At 40.3% G+C, this 23,398-nt stretch overlaps 1 protein-coding gene and 1 pseudogene across 5 annotated transcripts in view; one reads left to right on the plus strand and one right to left on the minus strand.

Annotated features, from left to right (window-relative positions):
• Positions 1-1,739: 1,739 nt before the first annotated feature.
• The window catches only part of MRPS31 (mitochondrial ribosomal protein S31), a 34,163-nt gene continuing 12,504 nt past the window's right edge, over positions 1,740-23,398 (plus strand). For 2 of the 5 annotated variants that reach the window (XM_059144134.1, XM_059144133.1), the window contains exons 1-5: positions 1,740-2,517; positions 7,284-7,568; positions 16,896-17,054; positions 18,057-18,194; positions 21,808-21,887. In XM_059144134.1, coding sequence (XP_059000117.1) covers positions 2,402-2,517; positions 7,284-7,568; positions 16,896-17,054; positions 18,057-18,194; positions 21,808-21,887 — 778 coding nt within the window. In that variant the 5' untranslated portion in view covers positions 1,740-2,401. Of the gene's footprint in view, positions 2,518-2,938; positions 3,052-7,283; positions 7,569-16,895; positions 17,055-18,056; positions 18,195-21,807; positions 21,888-23,398 lie in introns of those variants that run through there. The other 3 variants (XM_059144131.1, XM_059144132.1, XM_059144135.1) reach the window with 3 other exon arrangements.
• On the minus strand, positions 6,076-6,862 carry LOC131814088 (ubiquitin-ribosomal protein eS31 fusion protein-like; annotated as a pseudogene).

Below are 23,398 nucleotides of genomic sequence, written 5' to 3' on the forward strand. Positions count from 1 at the left end.
GGGGCATAATCCCAGGACCTTAAGACCATGACCTGAGTCGAAGGCAGAGGCTTAGCCCACTGAGCCACCCAGACGCCCTGAGTATTTCAATAAGTATAAAAAGTTCCCTCATGTTCTGCTGTACCCAATCCCCTCCTTCCATCCCCACTTCCTGGTAACTTTTGATCTGATTTCTTCCCTTTAGCTGTGTCTTCTTCACACTATTATGGAAGCAGAATCATACAGTGTATGGCCTCTTACGTCTGGCTCTGTTTGCTGAGCATTAGGACTTTGACGTTCATCAGAAGTAATAGTCTGATCATCACTTTTAATAGTACACCAATTATAACACTTTGTATTTATGTGTATCCTAAGTGAATGTAGAGTTATAAATAGCTAAGTAAGCCACACTGTGATTGTAGTTTATCTCAAAATTCTGTCTGAAGACCACCTGCACCAAAATCTCCTAGGTTCTTGCTAGAATCTCGGTATTCCAAGATGAACAAGAATATCAGAGTTAAGTGGTTTGAGTTTGAATCTAGCTCTGCCATTGATTAGCGGCAAGAAGTTGGGCAAATTTCCTAAACTCTCTGCACCTATTTTGTACTTGGAAATAATTAATGTATTCCCCCAAATACTTTTGAGCATCTATCATATGACAGGCACGTCATATGATAGATTCACTGCAGCAGTGAATAGGACAAAGTCCATTCCCTCACGGAACACACATTCTATCAGAGTGAGATAACAAAAGCACATAAATTTGAGATAAATTTCCATTGGTGGTACTCTGTAGAAGATGAAACAAGGTTTTGGCATAGAGGGTACCTTAGTTAAGATACAATCTAGACTACCTGTCACAGAGAAACTGAGAAATATATTTAAACAAGAAGGATGGGTTCGCCTCCCCCCTTCCTCTGTGAGAGTCTGGAGGAGGCAGCAAGGGACAGAGGTAGGGTGGCTCTCACCTTTATCTCTGAAAGCCTTCATCTCTCCATCTCCTAGCTGCTTCAGCTCCTATAATCTTGTCTGTATTCCAACTAGGAGGAAAGAGGAAAAGTTTTAGGGGAATTTGTGCCCATTTTTTTATGGGTACATCACTTCTATTCACATTCTGTTGATAAATGTAGAGGTACCTGTCTGCAAGGAAGACTGGGAAATGTTTCTTCTGTAGCCACAAAGAGGGAAAACTCCAGAGGATGAGGCATATGGGGATTGGTAGACAACAGGGATCCCTGCCAGAGACTGGGACTGGGTGGTGCAGGAGGCTATTTTAACTAGGGTAATCATTAAAGACCTCTTTCGGAAAGCAGTAGTTGAGAGTCTGCGCCGCCTGAGTGGCTCAGTCTTTTGAGTGTTGGACTCTTGGTTTGGATGCAGGTCCCGATCTCATAGGTCCTGGGATGGAGGCCCACCTCTGGCTGTGCACTCAGCAGGAGTCAGCTTGGCCGTTGTCTCCCACTGCCCCTTTCCCTAATCTTTCAGTTTTTCTAAAATCAATCGATCAATCTTACAAAAATTTATTTAAGAATTTAAAAAAGAAGAAGAAAGGAAGAAAGTTGAGCTAGGGTAAATTTCAGTCCTTACTAATTCATGAGGCACATTTTGCTCAATATGTTTATGACTCCTACGCTTTTCTGTATTTCCGTTTACGAAACACTCGCCACCAATCTTGAGTCCCTCTTGAAACGGTAGGGAAAATTGACGTCAGCCTCCGGCGGCCACCATGCAAGTGCAGTCCAGAGGTTCGCGCGTGACCTACCAGCCGGCCTTCTGCCGGGGATTCTGCTCGTGCACGCCGAGGTCTGACCCCCCTCGTGCAGCCCTCGTGGCCTTCCTCAAGGGCAGGACGAAGCCACGCCTTTCTCTTGCTCATTTTTCTCTCTGAAACAATTTTGGGGTGGAGGGCGGGCGAAGAAACATACACGTCTCATGTTTTGACGCTACATCAAGAACAGAGACTGAAAAGAAATACTAATTTCTATGTTCCAGGGTAATTTTTCTATTTTAACCTTGTGGCCAGGGGCCATTCTGAGAATGTGATGAACGCTGTGCACCTTCTCCCCCAGACAGCGCCCAGTGGGGTCAGTTCTCCGCCTCTTCCCCGCCCCTCAAAGTAGTATTGCACACTAGATCGCTTCCTCCACTCTCTTCCTCTCCCGCGCTGGTCCTGATGCCCGAACCGGCGCATCTTAGCTGAACTCAGGCATCCACTCCACCTAGGCCAATAGAAACGCCGGGACGCCGCTGACGGGGCCGGGCCGCGGACGAGGCCGGAACTCAGATACAGGCCCCTGTTGCCCACCGGAACGTGAAGGGAAGGAACGCACCAGGCGGCGGAACGGAAAGAGAGAGCGGGGGACGTGTTTGGCAGAGGGACGGCCTGATCGTTTGTGCTCCCAGTTGCGTTTGTGTCTTGGCGATGTTTCCGAGGGTCTCGGCGATCCTACCTCTGCGCCCTCTCTCCCGCTTCCCTTTATGCTCTGGAGGCTCAGAGGCTGCGATTGTGCTACTCGGTGCTCCGCACGGAACGGTCAGGTACCGCATTGGGGCGCTGTTGGCCCTGCGGGTGTCAAGGCGACCTCCGGGGCGTTCAGTGGTCCTTCTCCGCTTCCTGGGGTGGATGTTCCCGCCCGCGGGATCTCAGAGGCCGTTGCTTTAAAGCTGAGGAACGGGAAATCCCAGAAAGCTAACATGACTTGCCCAAGGTCATAACGGGGTGAGAAACAGAGCTCGGGGTACAAGGTTGGCTCCTGTCCCGAGCGCTCCGCCACGCCTCCCTCCATTCAGTCCGGGCTCCAGAAGCAAAGTTGTCTCACCCACTCCTTTTTTTTTTTTTTTCTTTTTTTTAACTTCCCGAGACTATAACGGTCTCATTCCTGCCTCCATTTTTTCTTTGATTCGTCATTTAAAGTACTCACACTGTACCGATACTGGCGTTAAACCCCGAATAACAACAGTTCTGCCACCACGAAGCTTGTAGTTCACCAAGCATGCAAATCAAGTTTAGCGGAGTGAAGCTGAGATGGTGTGGGCAGCGCGGAATGCTTTATTAATTCCAGTCGTGGCTGGGTGAGCAAGTCCGGACAGCTGACTGTTGCAGGAGAGGTTCAGAGTATCCTTTCCGGAAAAGAAGTCTGATAAAATCTAAAGGGGGACCAAGGGTTGGAGCTAGCCAGGCAAGAAAAGTAGTCATGCATACTTCGTCTTGCTGGTTATTCTCCAAGAACTCATTATGGAAACCAAATTCTACTGCATGTAGTCCAAGCAGAACGATTTGGAGCCAGGGTTACTATGGTTGAGTGTAGCTCAAAGCAGGTTAGTAGCAATAGAGATGGGGAAAAGTAGCTGGACAGAGGAGAACAATTGCACAGGTAGAATTGATATGAGGTGAAATATGAAATAAGGGTAAGGTAGAGAAAAGATTTAAGCAGGCTACCCTACAAGACAGGTGTACTGTTAATGTTAATAGAAGATTGAAGAGCACCTTTGAGAAAGCTTTTAAAATATGTCATAGTTTTAGAATTCAAAATATCTATTAACAGTAAGAAGCCCCTTCAGTACAGAAGGGTGAAAAACAGTTAGTCAGTGTGAGAGGGGAGCTCTTGAATGTGATTTTGGATGTGTTGTATTTGAAGTGCTGATGAAATGCTCTGAGTGGAAACAAGCCCTGGTGGGAGGTTATGAATATTTTCCTAAACTGAATTGTACCATATATTGAATGATATGATGAAGATCCTTGTACTGATTATAAAGATCATCATTATGTAATTAGTTTTGCTTTCTAATTGTTAAGTGCCTCTAGTTGATAGCCTTTCACATTTTTATAAGCAGATCAAATAGTTTGTTTCAGAATTCTTGGCAATAGCCATTTTTTTCTTTCATTAAAGGGTCCCTAGTCTGATATTGCTATTGGCTAGCTTTGAGAAGTTGATATGATATGTAGCCCAGGGTCTGATATGCGGTCTTGAGGTGAGTCGTATCAGAAGCACGTGGCATCGTGGTGAAATGCAGGTCCTTGCGCAGCATACCAAACTTAGCAACTCAGGAATATATTTTAAATAAGCTCCCTACGTAATTCAGATGATCCCTAAAGGTTAAGAACCACCGATTTAACCTCTTTAAGCATAAAACAGAAGTAGTGAAACCTGTCCTGTAAGATTGTAAAGACTAAAGGACGTGTGTCACGTAGCTCCTCAGATATGTGGTCCTCTGATGGGCAAATTCAGTATTACTTGGAAATTTGTTAGAAATGCAAACACTTTGCGTCCCTCCTCAAAGCTACTGAATAAGGATTCCTTGGTGGGAGGCCTAGGTAATTCTTATGCATATTGAAGTTTGAGAAACAGTGTTCTAGCCTGTTAGCTTCAGAAAGATAGGGACCCTGAGATTCTGATTTACTATTGTATCCTATCGTCAATGCATAGTATAGTATCCAGCACAGAGTAGATATTCATATATTCATTGTATTTAATGAATGACTTTTTGTACATTTTACCTTTCTAATCTAACACATTCATTAGCTTGTTACTTTTTTAATATATTTTTTTTAAGATTTATTTATTTGGGATAGAGAGTATGAGAGAGAGCACACCCAGGAACAGGGGGAGGGGCGGAGGGAGAGGGAGAGGGGGAAGCAGGCTCTCCACTGAGCAGGGAGCCCCATATGGAGGATGTGGGGCTGGATCCCAGAACCGTGGCCTGAGAGAAAGGCAGATGCTTAAGTGATTGAGCCACCCAGGTGCCCTAGCTTTTCAATTTCTTCAGTATCAGGACACCTGGGTGGTGCAGTTGGTTAAATGTCTGGCTCAGTTTCAGCTCCGGTCATTATCTCAGGGTCCTGAGATCGAGCCTCACATCGGGCTTCGTGCTCAGCTTGTTTGGGATTCTTTCTTCCTCTCCCTCTGCCCCTTCTGTTGGTGCTTGCGTTCTTGCTCACACGCTTTCTCTCTCAAATACGTAAATGCATCTCTAAAAAAAAGTTCTTCAATATCAAGTATCAAAAGGTTTTTAACACCACAAAAAAAAATTAGAAAATAAATTGTCAAATAAATTATTAGAAAATAATTGTCACCAAAAATTTTGGGTGACTTAGATTTGGCAGATCTTTTGCATGAATTTGAAATAGATGTAATCATTTGTGTCATTCTTTTTCACAAATGTATTTAATGAAAAAAGTGGAAAGTACCAGTATCCTTTTTACTGGTCCATTTCAGCTTAGTTTACAAATGGTGATTGGTTAAATGACATGCAGCTCAATGAGAAAGTTGATCAGATTAGAATAACACCCAGACATTAGAATAATACTCAGACATGTTTTTTAAAGAAAATAACTTTTCTTTATTAATAGAAATTTCTGGGGGCGCCTGGGTGGCTCAGTGGGTTAAGCCTCTACCTTTGGCTCAAGTCATGATCTCAAGGTCCTGGGATCGAGCTCTGCTCAGCAGGGAGCCTGCCTCTCTGCCTGCTTGTGAACTCTCTGTCAAATAAATAAATAAAATCTTTTAAAAAAAGAAATTTTTGTATTTTTATACCTTTTAAAGAGGTAGTATTATATCATGTTAAGAAGAAGGACTTGGTAGTTAGTTTGGGTTTGAGAATAGTAAATTGCAATTTATTAACTCTCTCATGGTTTTTGCAACCTTTTTTTTTTTTAAGGTTTTATTTTTACTTATTTGAGAGAAAGGCAGTGAGAGGGCACAAGCGGGGGGGGGGGCGGCATGCAGAAGGAGAAGTGGACACCCCAGCAAGAAGAGTGTTGTGGGCCTCAGTCCCAGGACCCTGAGGTCATGACCTGAGCCAAAGGGAGACACTTAACCTGACTGAGCCAACCAGGCAGCCTGTGGAACCCTTTTTTTTTTAATGTTAGTTCGTGTCTTTTTTTTTTTTTTGAGATTTTATTTATTTGACAGAGATCACAAGTAGGCAGAGAGGCAGGTAGAGACAGAGAGAGAGGGAAGGAGGCTCTCCACTAAGCAGACAGCTCGATGCAGGGCTCAATCCCAGGACCCTGGGATCATGACCTGAGCCGAAGGCAGAGGCTTTAACTCACTGTGCCACCCAAGCACCCCATAGTTCATGTCTTTTATCAACACATACACAATTACTTGTTTTCCAGTTTGTTGAAGCAATAGGTCAGACAACACTTGTCACAGTAATGTCTGTCACGGTGGCTAGCCATGAGACTCCAGCACAACATCCATCTGAAGGGCACTTCTGATTTCACTTTATAGTATTTCAGAACAGCTAACTTAACCTTCTTTCTCTCATGAGGAATTCTGAAGAATTTCTTGGGAGTGGTGTAAGACTTCTTCCTTGTCTTAGAACCACGGTGAAGTCTCAGCCAAAGATGAAGAGTGGACTCCTTTTAAATGTTGTGCCAGACAGTATACGTCCATCTTCCAGGTGCTTGCCAGCAGAGATCAGTCTCTGCTGGTCAGGAGGAATTCCTTCTTTATCCCGAATCTTGGCCTTTACAGTTTCTATTGTATCTGAGGGTTCATCCTGGAAAGTGGTCTTTCCCCATAAGGTTTTTATGAAAATCTTTCATCTTGGTGATATTTCCACCACAGATGGTGGATCACAAAGTTACCACCTTTTTAAAATGTCACAGAATGCATAGAAAATGATCTTGTGTCAAACCTTGAGGTAAATGGAGGGAGGCAACAGACAGGAGCTCTAGCAACCCAAGGCATCACCCAGCTACCCCAAGGACCAGGTGGTCAGTCAGTCTCAGCACACCTGTAACCCCTTTGTGACTCACCAGTGTATGTGAGGCCTCAGTGAGCCCTGCACTACATTACCTTGGGTAAATCACTTTGCTTCTCTGGTTTCTATTTTCCTTATCTGCAGAATGGGGGTAATACGGAGTTGTTGCGGCCATGAGGAAATGTAATAAATATTTTGCACCAGACTAAGCACATAATATATATTCAATAAATGTTACATTGCTCTTGGGGCGCCTGGGTGGCTCAGTGGGTTAAAGCCTCTGCTTTTGGCTCAGGTCATAATCTCAGGGTCCTGGGATCAAGCCCCGCATGGGGCTTTCTGCTCATCGGGGAGCCTGCTTCCTCCTCTCTCTGCCTGCCTTTCTGCCTACTTGTGATAGCTGCCTGTCAAATAAATAAATTTTTTTTTTAAATGTTACATTGCCCTTGTTACGGTTGCTGAGAATAATAATAAAAACAAAAGGGAAGGATTCGAATTAGAAAATTTTAAAAACACATAAAAGAAGTGTTTTGAATCCTTCCTTTATTATTTTGGATTGTATTTTTCATTTTTTTTTCTTTAATGCTTCTTTCTAGGACAAAAAATAATGTCCAAAGAAACTTTGGCACTAACAGTGTGAATTATAGCAAGAAAGATGAGCAGTCTGCTCCAACGCATGGGATTTCCAAAGAAACAGAGAGCCAAGAGAGTGTAAAGGAGAATACAAAAAAAGACTTGTTAGATATTATTAAGGGCATGAAAATTGAGTTAAGCACAGTAAATGTACAAACAACAAAGCCATCCAGCAGAAGACAACGCAAGAGTGTGGAAGCTACAATTGGCAGCCTTCAAAAAACTCTGGAGGATGCCCCAAAGAAGAGGTAAATTGAACTGAATTTCAATTACATTGAAAGTAATTTTTGAAACTCCTTTTTCTTTGAGGGAAAAAAAATTGAAATTAGAGGACCTGGGAGATTCTACATGAAGACTTAGTCTGTAAACACAGAGACTCTAGCACATGAAAGATACTGTTAGCCTTCTTTTCTTTTCTCTCTCTCTAAAGATTTTATTTATTAATTTGACAGAGAGAAATCACACAAGTAGACGGAGAGGCAGCCAGAGAGAGAGAGAGCCTGAGTGGCTCAGTTGGTTAAGCATCTGTCTTTTGATCTCAGCTCAGGTCTTGATCTCCAGGTCACGAGTTAAAGCCCAGTGTTGGCCTCCACCCTGGGCGAGGGTGGGGTGGCCTACTTAAAAATTTTTTAAAAGGGGGGAAAAATCTTTAAATAGGAAGGGGACACCTGCATACAATCTAGAGAGGAGGAGAGTCATGATCTAATTGAGAATTCCACACGTTTTCTTACATATTCATCAGTGTTATTAACTGCAACTTAATTGCTTCTCTTAACTGTTAATTACCAAATTGCTTATATCCTGATTTGGAGGTAGCCTCATGTCTCTGAAGGACTGGGTTTGAAATTTCCATTTTAAAAATTCCACTGAGGATAAAATTTAAGCATGTTGATTAGAACTGTTTTATATGACTTCCTTTGACCAGTAATTATCAGTGCTCACAGCTTATGAGGTTTCCTCAGAATATTGTAATTACTTGTGCTTGTGAAAAGAGTACTGATTCTTTTTTTTTTTTTTTTTAAGATTTTATTTATTTATGATCGAGAAGGAACATAGCCATGGGGAAGCTGAAGAGGGAGAAGCAGGCTTCCTGCTCAGCAGGGAGCCAGATATAGGGCTGGATCCCAGCGTCCTGGACACTGGGATCGTGACCTGAGCCAAAGGCAGATGCTTAACTACTGAGCCACCCAGGTGCCGCTATTTCACTGATTCTAATAATGTTTTCGCATTGTGTTGTAGTTTAAATGACAGTGTTTTGTTTTAATGATACTTAAATAATGGTGAGTCTTACACAGATGATGTCATCGATTCAAATAGTAATAAGGTATGTGGCTTAAACAACCCCATCTTTGACGTCTCTTAGCAGAATCAGCAGCTAATGTAGATTTTTTTTTTTTAGTTAAAGGTTTTTAACAGAGAGAGACATAGCAATAGAGGGAACACAAACAGGGGGAGTGGGAGTGGGAAAAGCAGACTTTCTGCTGAGCAGGGAGCCCAATGTGGGGATCCATCCCAGTACTTCAGGATCATGACCTGAGCCAAAGGCAGACGCTTAATGACTGAGCCACCCAGGCTCCTGCTATGTAGATTTCTTCTTTCCAGAATGACTTAGTATTTTTATGAAACTACTGGTTTCTGTATTGTATCCCATTGTATCAAAACCATCCTTGGAATGCTAATTGGGTGATAGAGAATAAGCTAATTCAGTGTATGCCCATCATAAGTACCCCCTCACCTCCGTTTATTTATTCATTGTTAAATAATCTCTGTACCCAATGTGGACTTCAAACCCACAACCCTGAGATCAAGAGTCAGATGCTTTACTAACGGAATGAGCCAGGTGCCCCATCTTCCTCCTCCTTTTTAGAAACAAAATAAACCAAAAATAGTAAATAAAAGTATGTAGAATTAGATGATCTAGACACACACACATGCACATATATATATCTATCTTTATCGACAGGGTTTTTTTTTTTTTTTAAGCTTCCAGACCTGTTTGTGACCCATTGTGGTTTTTTATTACAATTATATAATTTAATTATTTATTATAGAAATGGTTAAAATAAATTGAATATTTTGCAAAGACTCATAACAAATTTTTTTTAATTCCCTTCTAATTAGGTATGAATGAGACAAGCAGAAAAATGTAAGAAAATGCTGCACTCAGAATGCTTTGTAAGCTTTTTTAAGTTCTTGATCTGAGTTTCCACTTTAAAGAAACCAAAATTGGAACTCTTGGAGGATGTTCTATGGTGCAGTGCGTATATATAAGATACATGTTGGAATTTCTGTTCAAAGAAGGGCTTTGGTCCTACATCAAAATATTGGTGAACGAGATACATTTGTTTTAAAAATTGATCTTTTAGGGGTTCCCCGGTGGCGCGGTTCATTGAGCCTCAGACTCTTAGTTTTGGCTAGGGTCATGATCTAGGTGTTGTGAAATCAAGCCCTGCATCGGGCTATATGATCAGCATGGAGTCTGCTTGTTCCTCTTCCTCTGCTTCCCTCCATTTTCTCTCTCTCTCTCTAAAATAAATACATAAATCTTTTTTAAAAATAAAATAAAAATGTGTCCTTTAGCCCTAAAGAGCATGTAGTGCTTGATCTTGGGGCCCTGAATTTGAACCCCACATTGGGCATAGAGTTTACTTAATTAAAACATTGTTTTTAGGGCACCTGGGTGGCTTAGTGGGTTAACCCTCTGCCTTCGGCTCAGGTCATGATCCCAGTGTCCTGGGATCAAGCACCACATCAGGCTCTCTGCTCAGCAGGGAGCCTGCTTCTCTGTCTCTCTCTCTCAAATTAAAAAAAAAAAAAAATTGCTTTTAAGGTATCTAATGATTTTGTTCCCCACCTTCTTTTTTTAAGGGATCCGAGATGTTCAGATTTGGGTTAATCATCTTTGATTCATGATAATTGTCATGGCTCCATGTATGACCTGATTTTAGTTTTTTATTTGTATTATATATTAAACAGCTGTTGATAAAGTTAGTGTGGCTGCACAGCAATTACTCCAAAATGTAGTGGCATAAAACAACCATTTTTGGGGCGCCTGGGTGGCTCAGTGGGTTAAAGCCTCTGCTTTTAGCTCACGTCATGGTCCCAGGATACCTAGGATCAAGCCCCACATCAGCAGGGAGCCTGCTTCCTCCTCTCTCTCTCTGCCTGCATCTCTCCTTCTTGTGATCTCTGTCTGTCAAATAAATAAATAAATAAAATCTTTAAAAAAAAAAAAAAAAAACCACCACCATTTTTAAAGCTCATGGATTATGTGGGTCAAGCAGTTTGGACGGGACACAGTGGAAAAGGCTAATCTCTGCTCTGTGCTTTCCATACCCTTGGAAGACTTGGAAGTCCAGGGGCTGGAATCAGTTAAAGGTTTGCTCATTCATAACTCTGACAGTTGAAGCTAGCTGTTAGCTGAGACCTTAGTGCAGGACTGTGCGGGCTGGGCTTTCTCACTGCGTAGCATCTGGGTTCCAAAGGCAAGTGTCTCAAAAGAAAGTGAGCCAGAAAGAATTTGTGTTGTTTTTATGGTATAACCTAGGACTTCTACTGGATAAGATTGGATACTTTCCTTTTTCATATTGATTGGGGTGGGGGAGTGGTACTTGCTTTTTATCATAGCAACCGCCAGAAAAGCATCTTCACAAAAATATATCATCAAAAGGAATGCGGTGGTCTTGTGTTAACACTGGGAACCACCTTGACTTAGTAGTTTGCATGGCACTGACTGATGGCTGTGTTTCCCTATGGTGCTCCAGGGTGCCTTAGGGCATTGTTTGAGAATCTAGGTCCTATTCTGCATTGAACTCCCTGTGCAAGCCTGTGGGACCACAGCTATTAGTTTCTTAGAATTCCTGTTGTCTGTTCATAGGTTCCCTAAGGCACCATTTTAAATCTTTCTAAGATCTTTGGGAGCCTGACTGGCTTAGTTGATAGAGCATGAAATTCTGGCTTAGTTGGTAAAGCATGAAATTTTTTTTTTTAAGATTTTATTTATTTGATAGAATGAGAGAGCACAAGCAGGGGGAGCAGGAGAGGGAGAAGCAGCCTTCCTGTTGAGCAGGGACCCTGCTGCAGGGTTCATATGGGCTCAATCCCAGGACCCTGGGATCGTGACCTGAGTTGAAGGCAGATGATTAACTGAGCCCCTCAAATTTCCTGAGCATGGAATTCTTGATCTCAGGGTTGTGAATTTGAGCCCCATGTTGGGTATAGAGATTACTTAAAAATAAAATCTTTGAAAAAAAAATCTAAGATTTTAACAAGGGGTTTTGTAGTGATACCCATGACTTTATCATTAAACATTGTTTTCCTGACACTGCAGTGAATTTGATCTCTGTTCAGAAGCTATTTCTTTTTTCTTTTTTAAATTTTATTTAAATTTAATTAATTAATGGATAATATACTATTTGTTTCAGGGGTACAGGCCTAGGATTCATCAGTGTTAATATAATACCCAGTGCTCGTTACAATGCATGCCCACCCCAGTATCCATCACCCACTAACCCCATCCCTCCATCTCCTCTCCTCCAGCAACCCTTAGTTTTGTTTCCTGTGATTAAGAGTCTCTTATGGTTTGTCTCCCTCTCTGGTTTCATCTTGTTTCATTTTTTCCTCTCTTCCCCAATGATCCTCAGCCTTCTTCTTAAATTCCACATATCAGTGAGATCGTATCCAAAGCCATTTCTGAATTTTAGCATCATTTCCTTCCTGGAGGAGCTAAGAAGGAAAAATGTTTTATTTTTGATTCCAGCAAATCTTGGTTCCTTTATATGGTAAAGTTTTTTCTTATCTCTGTGTTCTTGAATTTTATCATCCGCAACTAAGAAGCCAAGAGGTACCTCCTACATTAGAAGTCTCCTTAGACTGGCTTACCCAATTCCCTGGGTGTATTTCCTGTTTTCCATGTTACTACAAACAACAGTGTTGCTAAACAGAAGTCCCCTTTCCTGCAGCTTCCAGTAATTTTGATTTTCCTAAAGTTCTCCCTTATAGCGGCTTTGAGGGCCCTCAGACTCTAAGTCTCTTTGAGGCTCTAGTTTCTCATGTATACTTGCCTCAAGGTCTTTCCTGTTTCCACCCACTCCCTAATACCCAAAGGTTTCCCATACATTTTAGGTTTTTTGTTACAGTAGTACCCAACTTCTAGATTGCAAAATCTTCCAGTTACGTGTTGTGGCCTAACAAACCATCCCATGGCTTGAGCAGAGCGTGGTGGAGGTAGCCATATCGGCCCCACTCGGCACTAGTGAGGGCAGCGCAAGCGGAAGTTTTGCTCACGTACTTTCCAGTGGCTGGTGCTAGCTCCTGGTTGAGACTATATTTGGGGCTTTTTGCCAGAACACTGAGCCAAGGCCTCTCCATAACCTGCTAGCTCAATTCCAGGGACAGACATCTCAAGAGAGCCAAACCAAAGCTGCAGCATCTTACATGACCTAGGCTTGCAAGTCACCGTGCATCATCTCTATCATTGTGTTCATCGAGGCAGTCACAGTTTGCTCTGGTTTCAAGGGGAGGGAACATGGAGTCCCTCTCTCTATAGGAACGTGGCAAGGTTTTGGAAGAGTTTGTAGCACCAGAAATACTGCTGTCTCTATTTTCTAAAAATATAATCTGCCACACCTGTTAACCTGATAACTGTTGATGTCTGTTGTACTAAAGGGAACATTACCATGGCGAAATTGACCCCGAGTTAGGGGTCATCAGATCTGGATTGGGAGAATATCAATACCTCACTGTTCACCCTATGTACCTAGGACTTCCTTGCACAGTTGCTCTTATAAATGCATGTCTGTTGTGGGGACCATGGAAACTCTGTGGCCTTGGTACAAGAGAGAACCAGTTCTCATGGGGCACTAAGTGAAGCAGCTCCTGCACCTGCAGCCTGTGGGTCTCCTAACTTTTGGATGGTGGGTGCGGTATCATCCACATGAGTGCTGCAAGGATTGCCACCAAGAGGGACACGTGAGGCTGCCCTGCCAGTGCGCTGTGGTTCTGTCCTTTATTTTTCTGAACAGATTGGACCAAACATGTTTGTGGTAATTTTGTGAGTCTGAATGGGTTGTGGAACCTAACAAGACCCCTGATGAGTACAGCAATAACCAAAATTTCTAGCTCGTACTTTAACTTTCTCTTAACTAAGCAACTATCTGCTCTCATCATCCAATAAGGTTTCAGTTACTTATTAATTAATGAATCCACGAATTGAAATTTAGATTATTCTAGTTTTTCATTGGTATAAAATAATGCTATGATGAACTTCATTCAACTGCTTTAGATTGTCATTATATCTCAGGCAGTGTCCAAGGAGATGGAGGAGAAGAGTGAACAAAACAGTCTCCAAAAAAAAAGTCTCTGCTCTTTACGGAATAGTGGGGGAGTCGGGGTGGGAGAGAGTAAATATACTCACACCACATAGACACACAGTATGTCAGGTGATGAAATGTGAAGAAAAATAAGATAGGCTGGAGAGGGGCTATTTTTTAAAAGGGATCGTGGGAGAATAATGATTAAGCAAAGGCCTGAAATACTAGGGCTCCTGAGTGGCCCGGTTGGCTGGGTGAGTGGCTCTTGATTTCAGCTCAGGTCATGTTCTTGCGGTTGTAAGAGCTCTGCATCAGGCTGTGCACTGATCATGGAGCCCTCTTGAAATTCTCTTCCTCCTCCCTCTGCCTCTCACCCCCTTCCTGTGCTCGCTCTCTCTCAAAAAAAAAAAAAAAACAAAAACAAAAAGGCCTGAGGGGCGCCTGGATTGCTCAGTGGGTTTAAAGCCCCTGCCTTCAGCTCAGGTCGTGATCTCAGGGTCCTGGGATCAAGCCCCGCATCAGGCTTTCTGCTTGGTGGCGAGCCTGCTTCCTCCTCTCTCCCTCTCTGCCTGCCTCTCTGCCTACTTGTAATCTCTGTCTGTCAAATAAATAAATAAATAAATCTTTTAAAAAAAAAAAAAAAGGGCCTGAAATAACATTATGCATAAAGCCATGCAGACATCTGAAAGATGATTTGCTTTCAGGTACTAGGGATATAACTGCTTAGGCCTTGAATTTGGAGGGTGTAGTATCCCTCAAATTCTATGTATGTATCTGCTTATTTTCTTTAGACAAATACTCCTGGAAGTGGAATTTCTAGGTAAAAGGATTTGCATATGTTTGGGACTTTTTTTTTCCCTGGTGAGAGTGGAGTTGGAGAGGGGCAGAGGGTGAGAGAGAATGAGCACACCCTGGGGCTCCTTCTCAGAACCCTGAGATCAGGACTGAGCCAAAATCAAGAGCTGGGCACTGAACTGACTGAGCTAGCCAGGTGCTGCTTAGGCTATTGAAAACGTGTCATCAGATTGCCAGAAATTGTGGTAACTTTTGTGTCCCCTTAATAGGATCCTACTCCTTATAAGAATTTCTTTTCTGAAATTGTATATGCCATACAATTCATTTTAAATAGAGGAAGTACAGAATGGTATAAAGTATGTTTTCATGCAATAGTCTGAGTTATAGGATAGAACAGGTTGTTATTTTAGCAAGTTCTCTTGTTAAAAATCTGGGTAGAAGGATCTCAATATGTAAAGATCATCTTATTTCAATGATAGAAGCTCCCTGACAATTTTTATTAACTACAACATTTCAAATTATAAAACCAGAAACTATGATTGTAAAGAACACTGTTGTGATAAAATGCATGGTTCTAGAAGATGAATACTCATTTATATTCTTTGTATACTCTGATCAAATATGTATATTAAAATTTGAAAACAAACCTCTCAAGTAGTTTAGGAAAGTGATTTGGGATAAAGTTCAGACCTTATTCATAGGTAACAGTTTTGTAAGTAGCTCATTTCTTTTTAACTAATAGTAATATGAATTGTAATATTCCCTTTTTTATTCTGTTTTTCTTCCTTGGCACAGTCAGATTTTAGAGTTTTCATATCTTAGGTGAAGTCCTTAAATCTTTATCCAGCAACTTGGGGATTTGGGAATTTTGATTTACATATTAGACAACTGATCATTATGTAGAAAGTAAAACATTAACTTGGATCCCACTCACTGAGAGAGCAGTTCTTAGTGAGTTAATATGTAATAATGTAGACAATTTCTTTTTATGTCTGGCACATTTTTCCATTAATTTATCCTAATTTACTAAGGAAGAGCTTTGTTTAAAGCTTTTTCTTATGGAAAGTTTAAAACATAAAATCATGTAATGAACCCTTTGTACCTGTCACACAGTTTCAGTAAGCAATATTTTTGCCATTCTTGTGTCGTCTATATCTTCACCTATTTTCCATCTCCTCCTAGGTCATGATAATGATTTATGGTTCTTTTTTCCAAGGTAAAATTTACACACTCTGAAGCATAGGCATTTTAGCTGTAGGATTTTGGCAAATCCATAGGCCCATGTCGCTCACATCGCCCACGTGCTTATCAAGACACAGAGCATTTCTTGTTTCCTTCTTCCCGTCAGTAGCCTTCTGTCCTGAGGCCATCACTATGCTGATTTTTTTCACTGTAGGTTAATTTTGCCTGTTCCAGAAGTTGTATAAATGGAATATTACAGAGCATCCTTTTTTTTAATCCAACTTGTCATTGTTTCATTCATGTTAATAGCATGAGCTGAGTACTATTCCATCATATGGATCCATCATGATATGTGAATAGATTTAGCTACTTTAATATTGGCTTGCAATATGTGTCGTTTCTGAAATAAATTGGCATCTAAAAATCCAGTGAACTATAACCGCCACTCTTTTTTTCCTCACCCCTCTACTTTATTCATTACATAAATATATAATATATATAAAATATATATTTAATTTAATATATTCTGAGTTAGTATTGTGCTTAATTTATACTTTAATATATTACTTTAATGTGTTCTGAGGTAGTATTGTGCTTCAATAAGTATTCATTACCTTCAACTTTTGACATTTTAAAGTTTATATGAAACCAATACTGGGACGCCTGGGTGACTCAGTTGTTAGGTGTCTGCCTTCGGCTCAGGTCCTGATCCCAGCGTCCTGGGATCGAGCCATTCATCAGGCTCCTTGCTTTGCGGGAAGCCTGCTTCTCCCTCTCCCAGTACTCCTGACTGTGTTCCGTCTCTTGCTGTATCTTTCTGTCAAATAAATCAACAAAATCTTTAAGAGAGAGATCACAAGTAGGCAGAGAGAGAGGAGGAAGCAGGCTCCCTGCTGAGCAGAGAGCCCAATGCGGAACTCAGTCCCAGGACCCTGAGATCATGACCTGAGCCGAAGGCAGCGGCTTAACCCACTGAGCCACCCAGGCGCCCCAAATAAATCAACAAAATCTTAAAAACAAAAAAGCAATACCTAGGGCACCCGGGTAGCTCTGTGGATTGAGCATGTGACTCTTAATCTTGACTCTCAGGGTCGTGAGTTTGAGCCCCAGGCTGGGTGTGGTGCCTACTTTAAAAAAAGCCAAATATTTAAAAATAATTGATTTTGTCAGAAATGGATTTTTTGAATGACAAAGTTTTCTCTGGAAAAGAATCATTTTACTTTCCACTAAACTAATGGCATAATAGATAATGCCTTTTTTTTTCTTGTTTTTCATTTTCTTTGTTAGAACCAAGTCCGTGAGTCCTGAGTTGGAAGCAGCAGCATCTGCTGTTGCAGATTTCCTCCGTTTTGATAAGCAGACAACCAAGTCAGAGCTACTCAGGCAACTCCAGCAGCATGAGGAAGTCTCAAAGACACAGAAAGATGGAGAAAGAACTAAAATCAGGTTAGTAAATCAAATAGTTCTGTCGGTAATGTTGTTTTTTCCAAATAGATTCTTTTCATGTGACTGGTGAGTAAGGTGCACAGTATATCAATTTATACATTAAATATTTCTCATAGGTGGAATATTAGTAATTTTTTTTAAACTGACATGTTAAGTAAGATTGCAGTCTTTCAAAGATCAATGGAATGGTTAAAATTTTTCTTTTGCGAAGTACTCAATTTCTTGTCCCTGAAAAAGAAATGATAAATTCAGTATTGTGATTAAAAACAAATAAAAGAATAAGATGGTTTCTCTGAGAATATTAATTTTTTCCTGTTAAATAATTTGCTGCTCTTATGTACAGTATGATCATCTTCAGGCCTGTTTCCTTCACCTTTACTCTTATCCTTATGTTTTAGCTGACACCGCCTCACTCTGCCTCTCATCTCATTATTTTATGCCAGGTTTGAAGTTGATATACTACTTCAGATGTCTGATACTGTTTCATAAGTGACACTTTTTTTTAATAGTGTCACATCAAAGTGACACTTTTATGTTTTAAATGAACATTTCTGAAGAATACCTTCAAAAGTTGTATTTCAAAAAGAAATATAAATCTTAGTGGTTTGTGGGATGTGAATTAACATGTAACATAAAATCTTTCATTTAAACATAATGCTTTCGGGAAGCCTGGGTGGCTCAGTTGGTTAAGCAGCTGCCTTCGGCTCAGGTCATGATCCCAGCGTCCTGGGATCGAGTCCCACATCAGGCTCCTTGCTCAGCAGGGAGCCTGCTTCTCCCTCTGCCTCTGCCTGCCATTCTGTCTGCCTGTGCTCGCTCTCTCCCCATCTCTCTCTCTGATAAATAAAATCTTAAAAAAAAATAAATAAACATAAAGCTTTGTGCTGTTATAGTGCATGGAGGTGAAATATGAATTAAATAATAGGAATCTCATGTATAAGAAAGTTTATCACTGTCCTGTAGCTGCAGTTTCTAATACACTTGACCTTTTTCTTATTTCAGCGTCAGTAACATAATATCAGATATGAAAGTTGCCAAATCTGCCACAGGTAGAGTTAGTACAAGACCAGTGCATCAAATTCAGTTTGATGAAGGAACTGACAGTTTGATGGGACAGAAGACTGATGATCTTAAGAAAAGGTACTCAGGCTTTGCAGTCTGTGTGGTTTTGTTAGTTTTATTTGTTTCTCTGTAGATTTACTTTATTCTGTGCATGTTATTGCTGATAGGTATTTGAGCATTATGGACACATTTACATCTCTCTTCTCACCCTGCATGTACCATTTCCTATAGAGGAAACGGATGTTCTGGGTTAAGTAGTCTTGTGCTTTTCTATACCATTAATCACATTGGGCCCTGCCTCCTATTTATCCATGATGAGTGGAGGTCTCCGGATTTAAGGTAAGTGGAACTGATTGAATTCTGAACAAATGAGCACTTGTGAAAAGCATTATTTTTCATTCTGATATGTACATAACAGTATTTATCTAATTTTTCTATCTCTATACAATTATTATTCATACCCTAGAGAAATAATCCCCCATCAAACAAAAAAAAAAAAAAAAAAAAAAGAAAGATCCATTATAATACCTTAAGGTGGTAGATTATTTGTGGCAATTTGAGTTTGGTGATTTGCAGACTTAAAGATGCTAAGCCATGCCTTATGTAATTATTTTATAATAAAAAGCTGTGTGTATTTACAGAAAGTTTCTGTTTTCTCCCCTTCAAGCCCATGAAGTAATATTTGGGGAGGGGAAACCAGATATTTAGTATGCTCTAAGAAAAACTAACTGATCTTGATAGAAGGGGGAGCTTACAGTGAGTGTTTTTGACATGTTATGTATTCTTTGTATTTTAAGTATAATCCCAGCAAGTTAATCAGAAGTTAAACTACTGATTTGTACAGGAAGATTGTCAAAGATAGTCAGCTGTTAACAAAGCAAGTTGAAGAAGTTACAATGATTTAGAGGGATTCCCTTAATTACTAATTTAAAGTGATTTTATGCCTATGACATGTTGGATAGAGTATAATGTATACTTGGAGTTTTACTTAAGATTCCTCAAAATATTTAATTTCAGGGATGCCTGGCTGTCTCAGTCAGTAGAGTATGCAACTCTTAATTTCTGGGGGTTGTGATTTCAAGCCCTGTGTTAGGCATAGAGCTTACTTTAAAATATATATATATAAATATATATATATTATATACACACGCATACATACATATATGTATATATATATATTTTTTTAATTTCAGTCTTGTTTGAATCAGTCATCTTTGAAGTGATTCCATGAAACTATATCAGAATGCTATATCATAGTTTGATTCTTAATGATATTAGCCATCATTAAAAATTAGAAGGTGGCAGCCACCTGGGTGGCTCAGTTGGTTAAGTGTCTGACTTTTGATTTCAGCTCAGGTCATGATCTCCGGGATGTGAGATGAGCCTGCTTAGGATACTTTCACTCCTTCTCCCTCTCTCTTCTTCCTCCTTCCAGCCCCCCATCCCCGCCGCCGCCAACACATGTGTGTGTCTGTCAAAAAAAAATTCTTAGAAAGTGGTAAGGGAGAAGCTAAAAAGTAGGACAGTTGTTTATGTGCATATAATGACTGTGTTAAACTGACTGAAGGACTCTAGAGTAAGGGAGAGGAGTGGTGGGATACCAGGTTTTTACCCTGCTCTGTCTTGGGACAGCCTGAGACAATCCGGGCCTAGGTAGTCACCACAGATATACCTTGGGTTAATTCCCAAGGAAGAGACATCTGAGAGGGGTGAGGCACAGAGCACTGGCTTTGGAGTCATTCTGGCCTGTCTCAGAATCTTGGCGTTATGCCACTGACTAATTCTGGGACTGGGGCAACTTTTATAGCCTTGTCATTCTATGTCCCCATCTATAAAATGCTGAAACTGAAGCCCAACTTAAATGGCTTTCTTGAAAAATGGGAAAGGAGTGTGCCAACTATATATAGTAGATGCACAGCAAATGTCTGTTCCCTTCCCTTCCTCTTTAGTACATTCTAAAATTCCATACTTTACCAAGTCATTCCCTGTTTGCTGTGAGTTACCTTAATCCATCAGCCTGTTAACCTGATGCAAAGTGAGGGCATGCAGGTGGGGAGAGGGACCCAAAAGCACTGAAAATAGTTGGGGAGCGTAAATACCTCTGTTTAGGAATACTTGAGGATCTGTTAAAGGAAAACTTAAGTGATTTGAGATTACTTTATCTAATTTCAATATGGTAGTTGAATTTTTTCAGTTAATGTGATTTCATAAAAAAATTTGATTCAGCATGAGAGACTATGGACTCTGAAAAACAATCTGAGGGGTTTGAAGTGGCGGGGGTGTCGGAGGTTGTGTTACCAGGTGGTGGGTATTATAGAGGGCATCCATTGCATGGAGTACTGGGTGTGGTGAAAAAATAATGAATACTGTTTCTCTGGAGATAAATAAATAAATAAATTAGAATTTGATTCAGAAAAGAATTTTTAAAATTTTAAAGATTTTATTTATTTTATTTATTATTTGAGATAGAAAAGCAGGCTCCTCACTGAGCAGGGAGCCCATTGTGGGGGGACTCAATCCCAGGACCCTGAGATCATGACCTGAGCCAAAGGCAGACACTTAACTGACTGAGCCACCCAGGCGCCCCAAGAATTCAAAATTATTTAAAAACTGATTATCCAGTTTTGAACTGGTTTTTAATCTCCCAGTAAATTGATTCAAGTATGAATGTGAACTGATGCATAAAGCAGTTGATTAAAATATACAAGGAAAAGTCACCTATTAACTCTCTGACATTAATTTTAATAATTAATTTAAAATGTTATGTAAAGAAAGTTAATCATTATGTTAAAATTACAGAATGATTGCTTTATAAGTGGGAATGTTTTATTTGTGCCATCTTTTATAATTATAGTTTGTAATTAAACATGCAGTGTTTTCTGCCCTTAAACTAAAACAACTGTTGACTTTAACAACTTTTAATTTAGCATATTTTAATAGCTTTCTAATGTTAATTTTCTAAAACCTTACTATGAAATGGATCACATAAAATTATGGAAAATTAACCTTTTCAGTTAGGTATTTTGGAAATTAAACTACTCAAACTGCTTTATTGTATCATGATGCAAAAATTCAAGTGCATTTGTTCCAGTTTTTAGTTATCCATTCTAATGATGTGGCAATTTAGTTAAAATGTCTGTTGTGGGTCAGGGAATTTTTATTTATTTATTTATTTATTTATTTATTTATTTTTAGGGATTTTATTTATTTATTTGATAGAGAGAGGCACATTGAGAGAGGAAACACAGGCAGGGGATGTGGGAAGGGGAGAAGCAGGCTTCGCGCTGAGCAGGGAGCCTGCTGCAGAGCTCATTCTGGGACACTGGATTCATGACCTAAGCCACCCAGGCACCCCAGTGAAATTATTTTTAATTTCTACATTGAGTATTTCATATAAAATAGTTTTCTTAAGGGGGCCTTGGTGACTCAGTCATTGAGCATCTGCTTTGGCTCAGGTCATGATCCCAGGGCCCTGGGATCGGGCCCCACATTCGGCACCCTGCTTGGCGGGAAGGGAAGCCTGCTTCTCCCTCTCCCACTCCCCCTGCTTCTGTTCCCTCTTTTGCTGTGTCTCTCTCTCTCTGTCAAATAAATAAATAAAATCTTTAAAAATGATAATAATAGAATAATTTTCTCAATTTTTTGTTGGCCATTGTAAAAATACTAAGTTAAATTCTTTTTTCTTTTTCAGTCTTAGGAAAAATATGCTCAAAGGGAAGAGACTTAATATTTTTTACCTTAAGACAGTTACCGAAGAGGCACCTAAAACAGGTTTGTTAAGAACATGATTTCTCAGGTGTAGAAACATTCCATCTTTCAAGAAAAAAGTCCTTAAAGTTTAGATTGCTCAATGTGAGGTATTTTAATAATCCGTCCTGTCGTTGGCCTGGATCCTGCTTATGAATGTAATTGTTGCCATTGCTAGTCTTGGCCAGATTCCTGCCTTGAAATGCTGCATTCTGTGAGACAGTGGGAGGTAAGTACTACCACCTTCTTGAATCCAGAGCTAGCAGTTGGCTACTGATTTGGGTTAGAACATTAACTGTCACCCTCTATTTGCAACTATGCTATTAGAAAAGATAAACTATGGTTTCTGCCCTGAGGCAGCTTGCTATCTAGAAGAGGAGATGGGGGGGTGGAGGGGGACCCTGGGTGGTTCAGTCATTGAGCCTCTGCCTTAGTCTCAAATAAATAAATACAATATTAAAAAAAAAAAAGGGAGATCGTATTTGTAGAACTTAATGAAGTGACTTAGTGATTGTTTAGGAGCTGGGAAGAAGAGCAGTCAGGAAATATATTTAGCAGATTTGTGGTGGTCGTGGTTTTTTTTTTTTTTTTTTTGAAAACACGCCATCCTTGTTCCATGTACTTATCCCTTTGGGTAAAAGGTCAAATCTTTCATAATCACCATTTAAGTCTAATTAAAAGAGATCTAAGAGTGTCCTCTTGCTTGACATTAAGTGTGGTTTACTGATAAATTCAGATAAACAGGAAGCTCAATACAAACGGTCTTCAGCTTACAAGTGGCTTTCATTTCCAAAGATTATAAGTTAGCTTTTGGGCTTGATAATTTTGTAATTGATATTTAAGTTCCGTGGCCTGCCTCCAATGGCTCATGTAATCTATCATAGTTACTTATATAAACATCTGATTTTTCCCACTATTCAGTAAACTGCTAGATATAGGGGCTGGGTTTCACTGATTTTTCTATACCCAGCAACACCTAGCCAGTGGCTGACGAATCGTAGGAATTAACTACCTTAAATCATAAATGCTTTAAAAAATTTTTTTAAATAAATAAAAAAATAAAAAATAAAAAATAAAAATAAAAAAATAATAAAAATTTTTTTTAAATAAATGCTCTTTTTGAACAAATTGAGCTATGAAATATCAATCCATAGAGGAAAGGAGTTAATTCAATCAGTGTTTGTTCTTTTAAACTAAAGGAGAAACTAAGAGAACAACTTACCTACTCTTACTGCGAAAACTGCTTTCTGTCCTGTATGATGGACAGGAAATACAGGGGGCATCTGGCTGGTTTAGTTCTCAGACCATGTAACTGGATCTTGGGGTCGTGGGTTCAAGACCCACATTGCGTGTTGAGATTACCTTTAAAAAGGGAGGGGGGAGCGGCTGGGTTGCTCAGTGGGTTAAGCCTCTGCCTTCAGCTCAAGTCATGATCTCAGGGTCCTGGGATCGAGCCCTGCGTCGGGCTCTCTGCTCAGTGGGGAGCCTACTTCCCTCTCTCTCTGCCTCCTTCTCCACCTACTTGTGATCTCTGT

Source organism: Mustela lutreola, chromosome 13, assembly GCF_030435805.1.
Source record: "Mustela lutreola isolate mMusLut2 chromosome 13, mMusLut2.pri, whole genome shotgun sequence".
Taxonomy (NCBI): Eukaryota; Metazoa; Chordata; class Mammalia; order Carnivora; family Mustelidae; genus Mustela; species Mustela lutreola.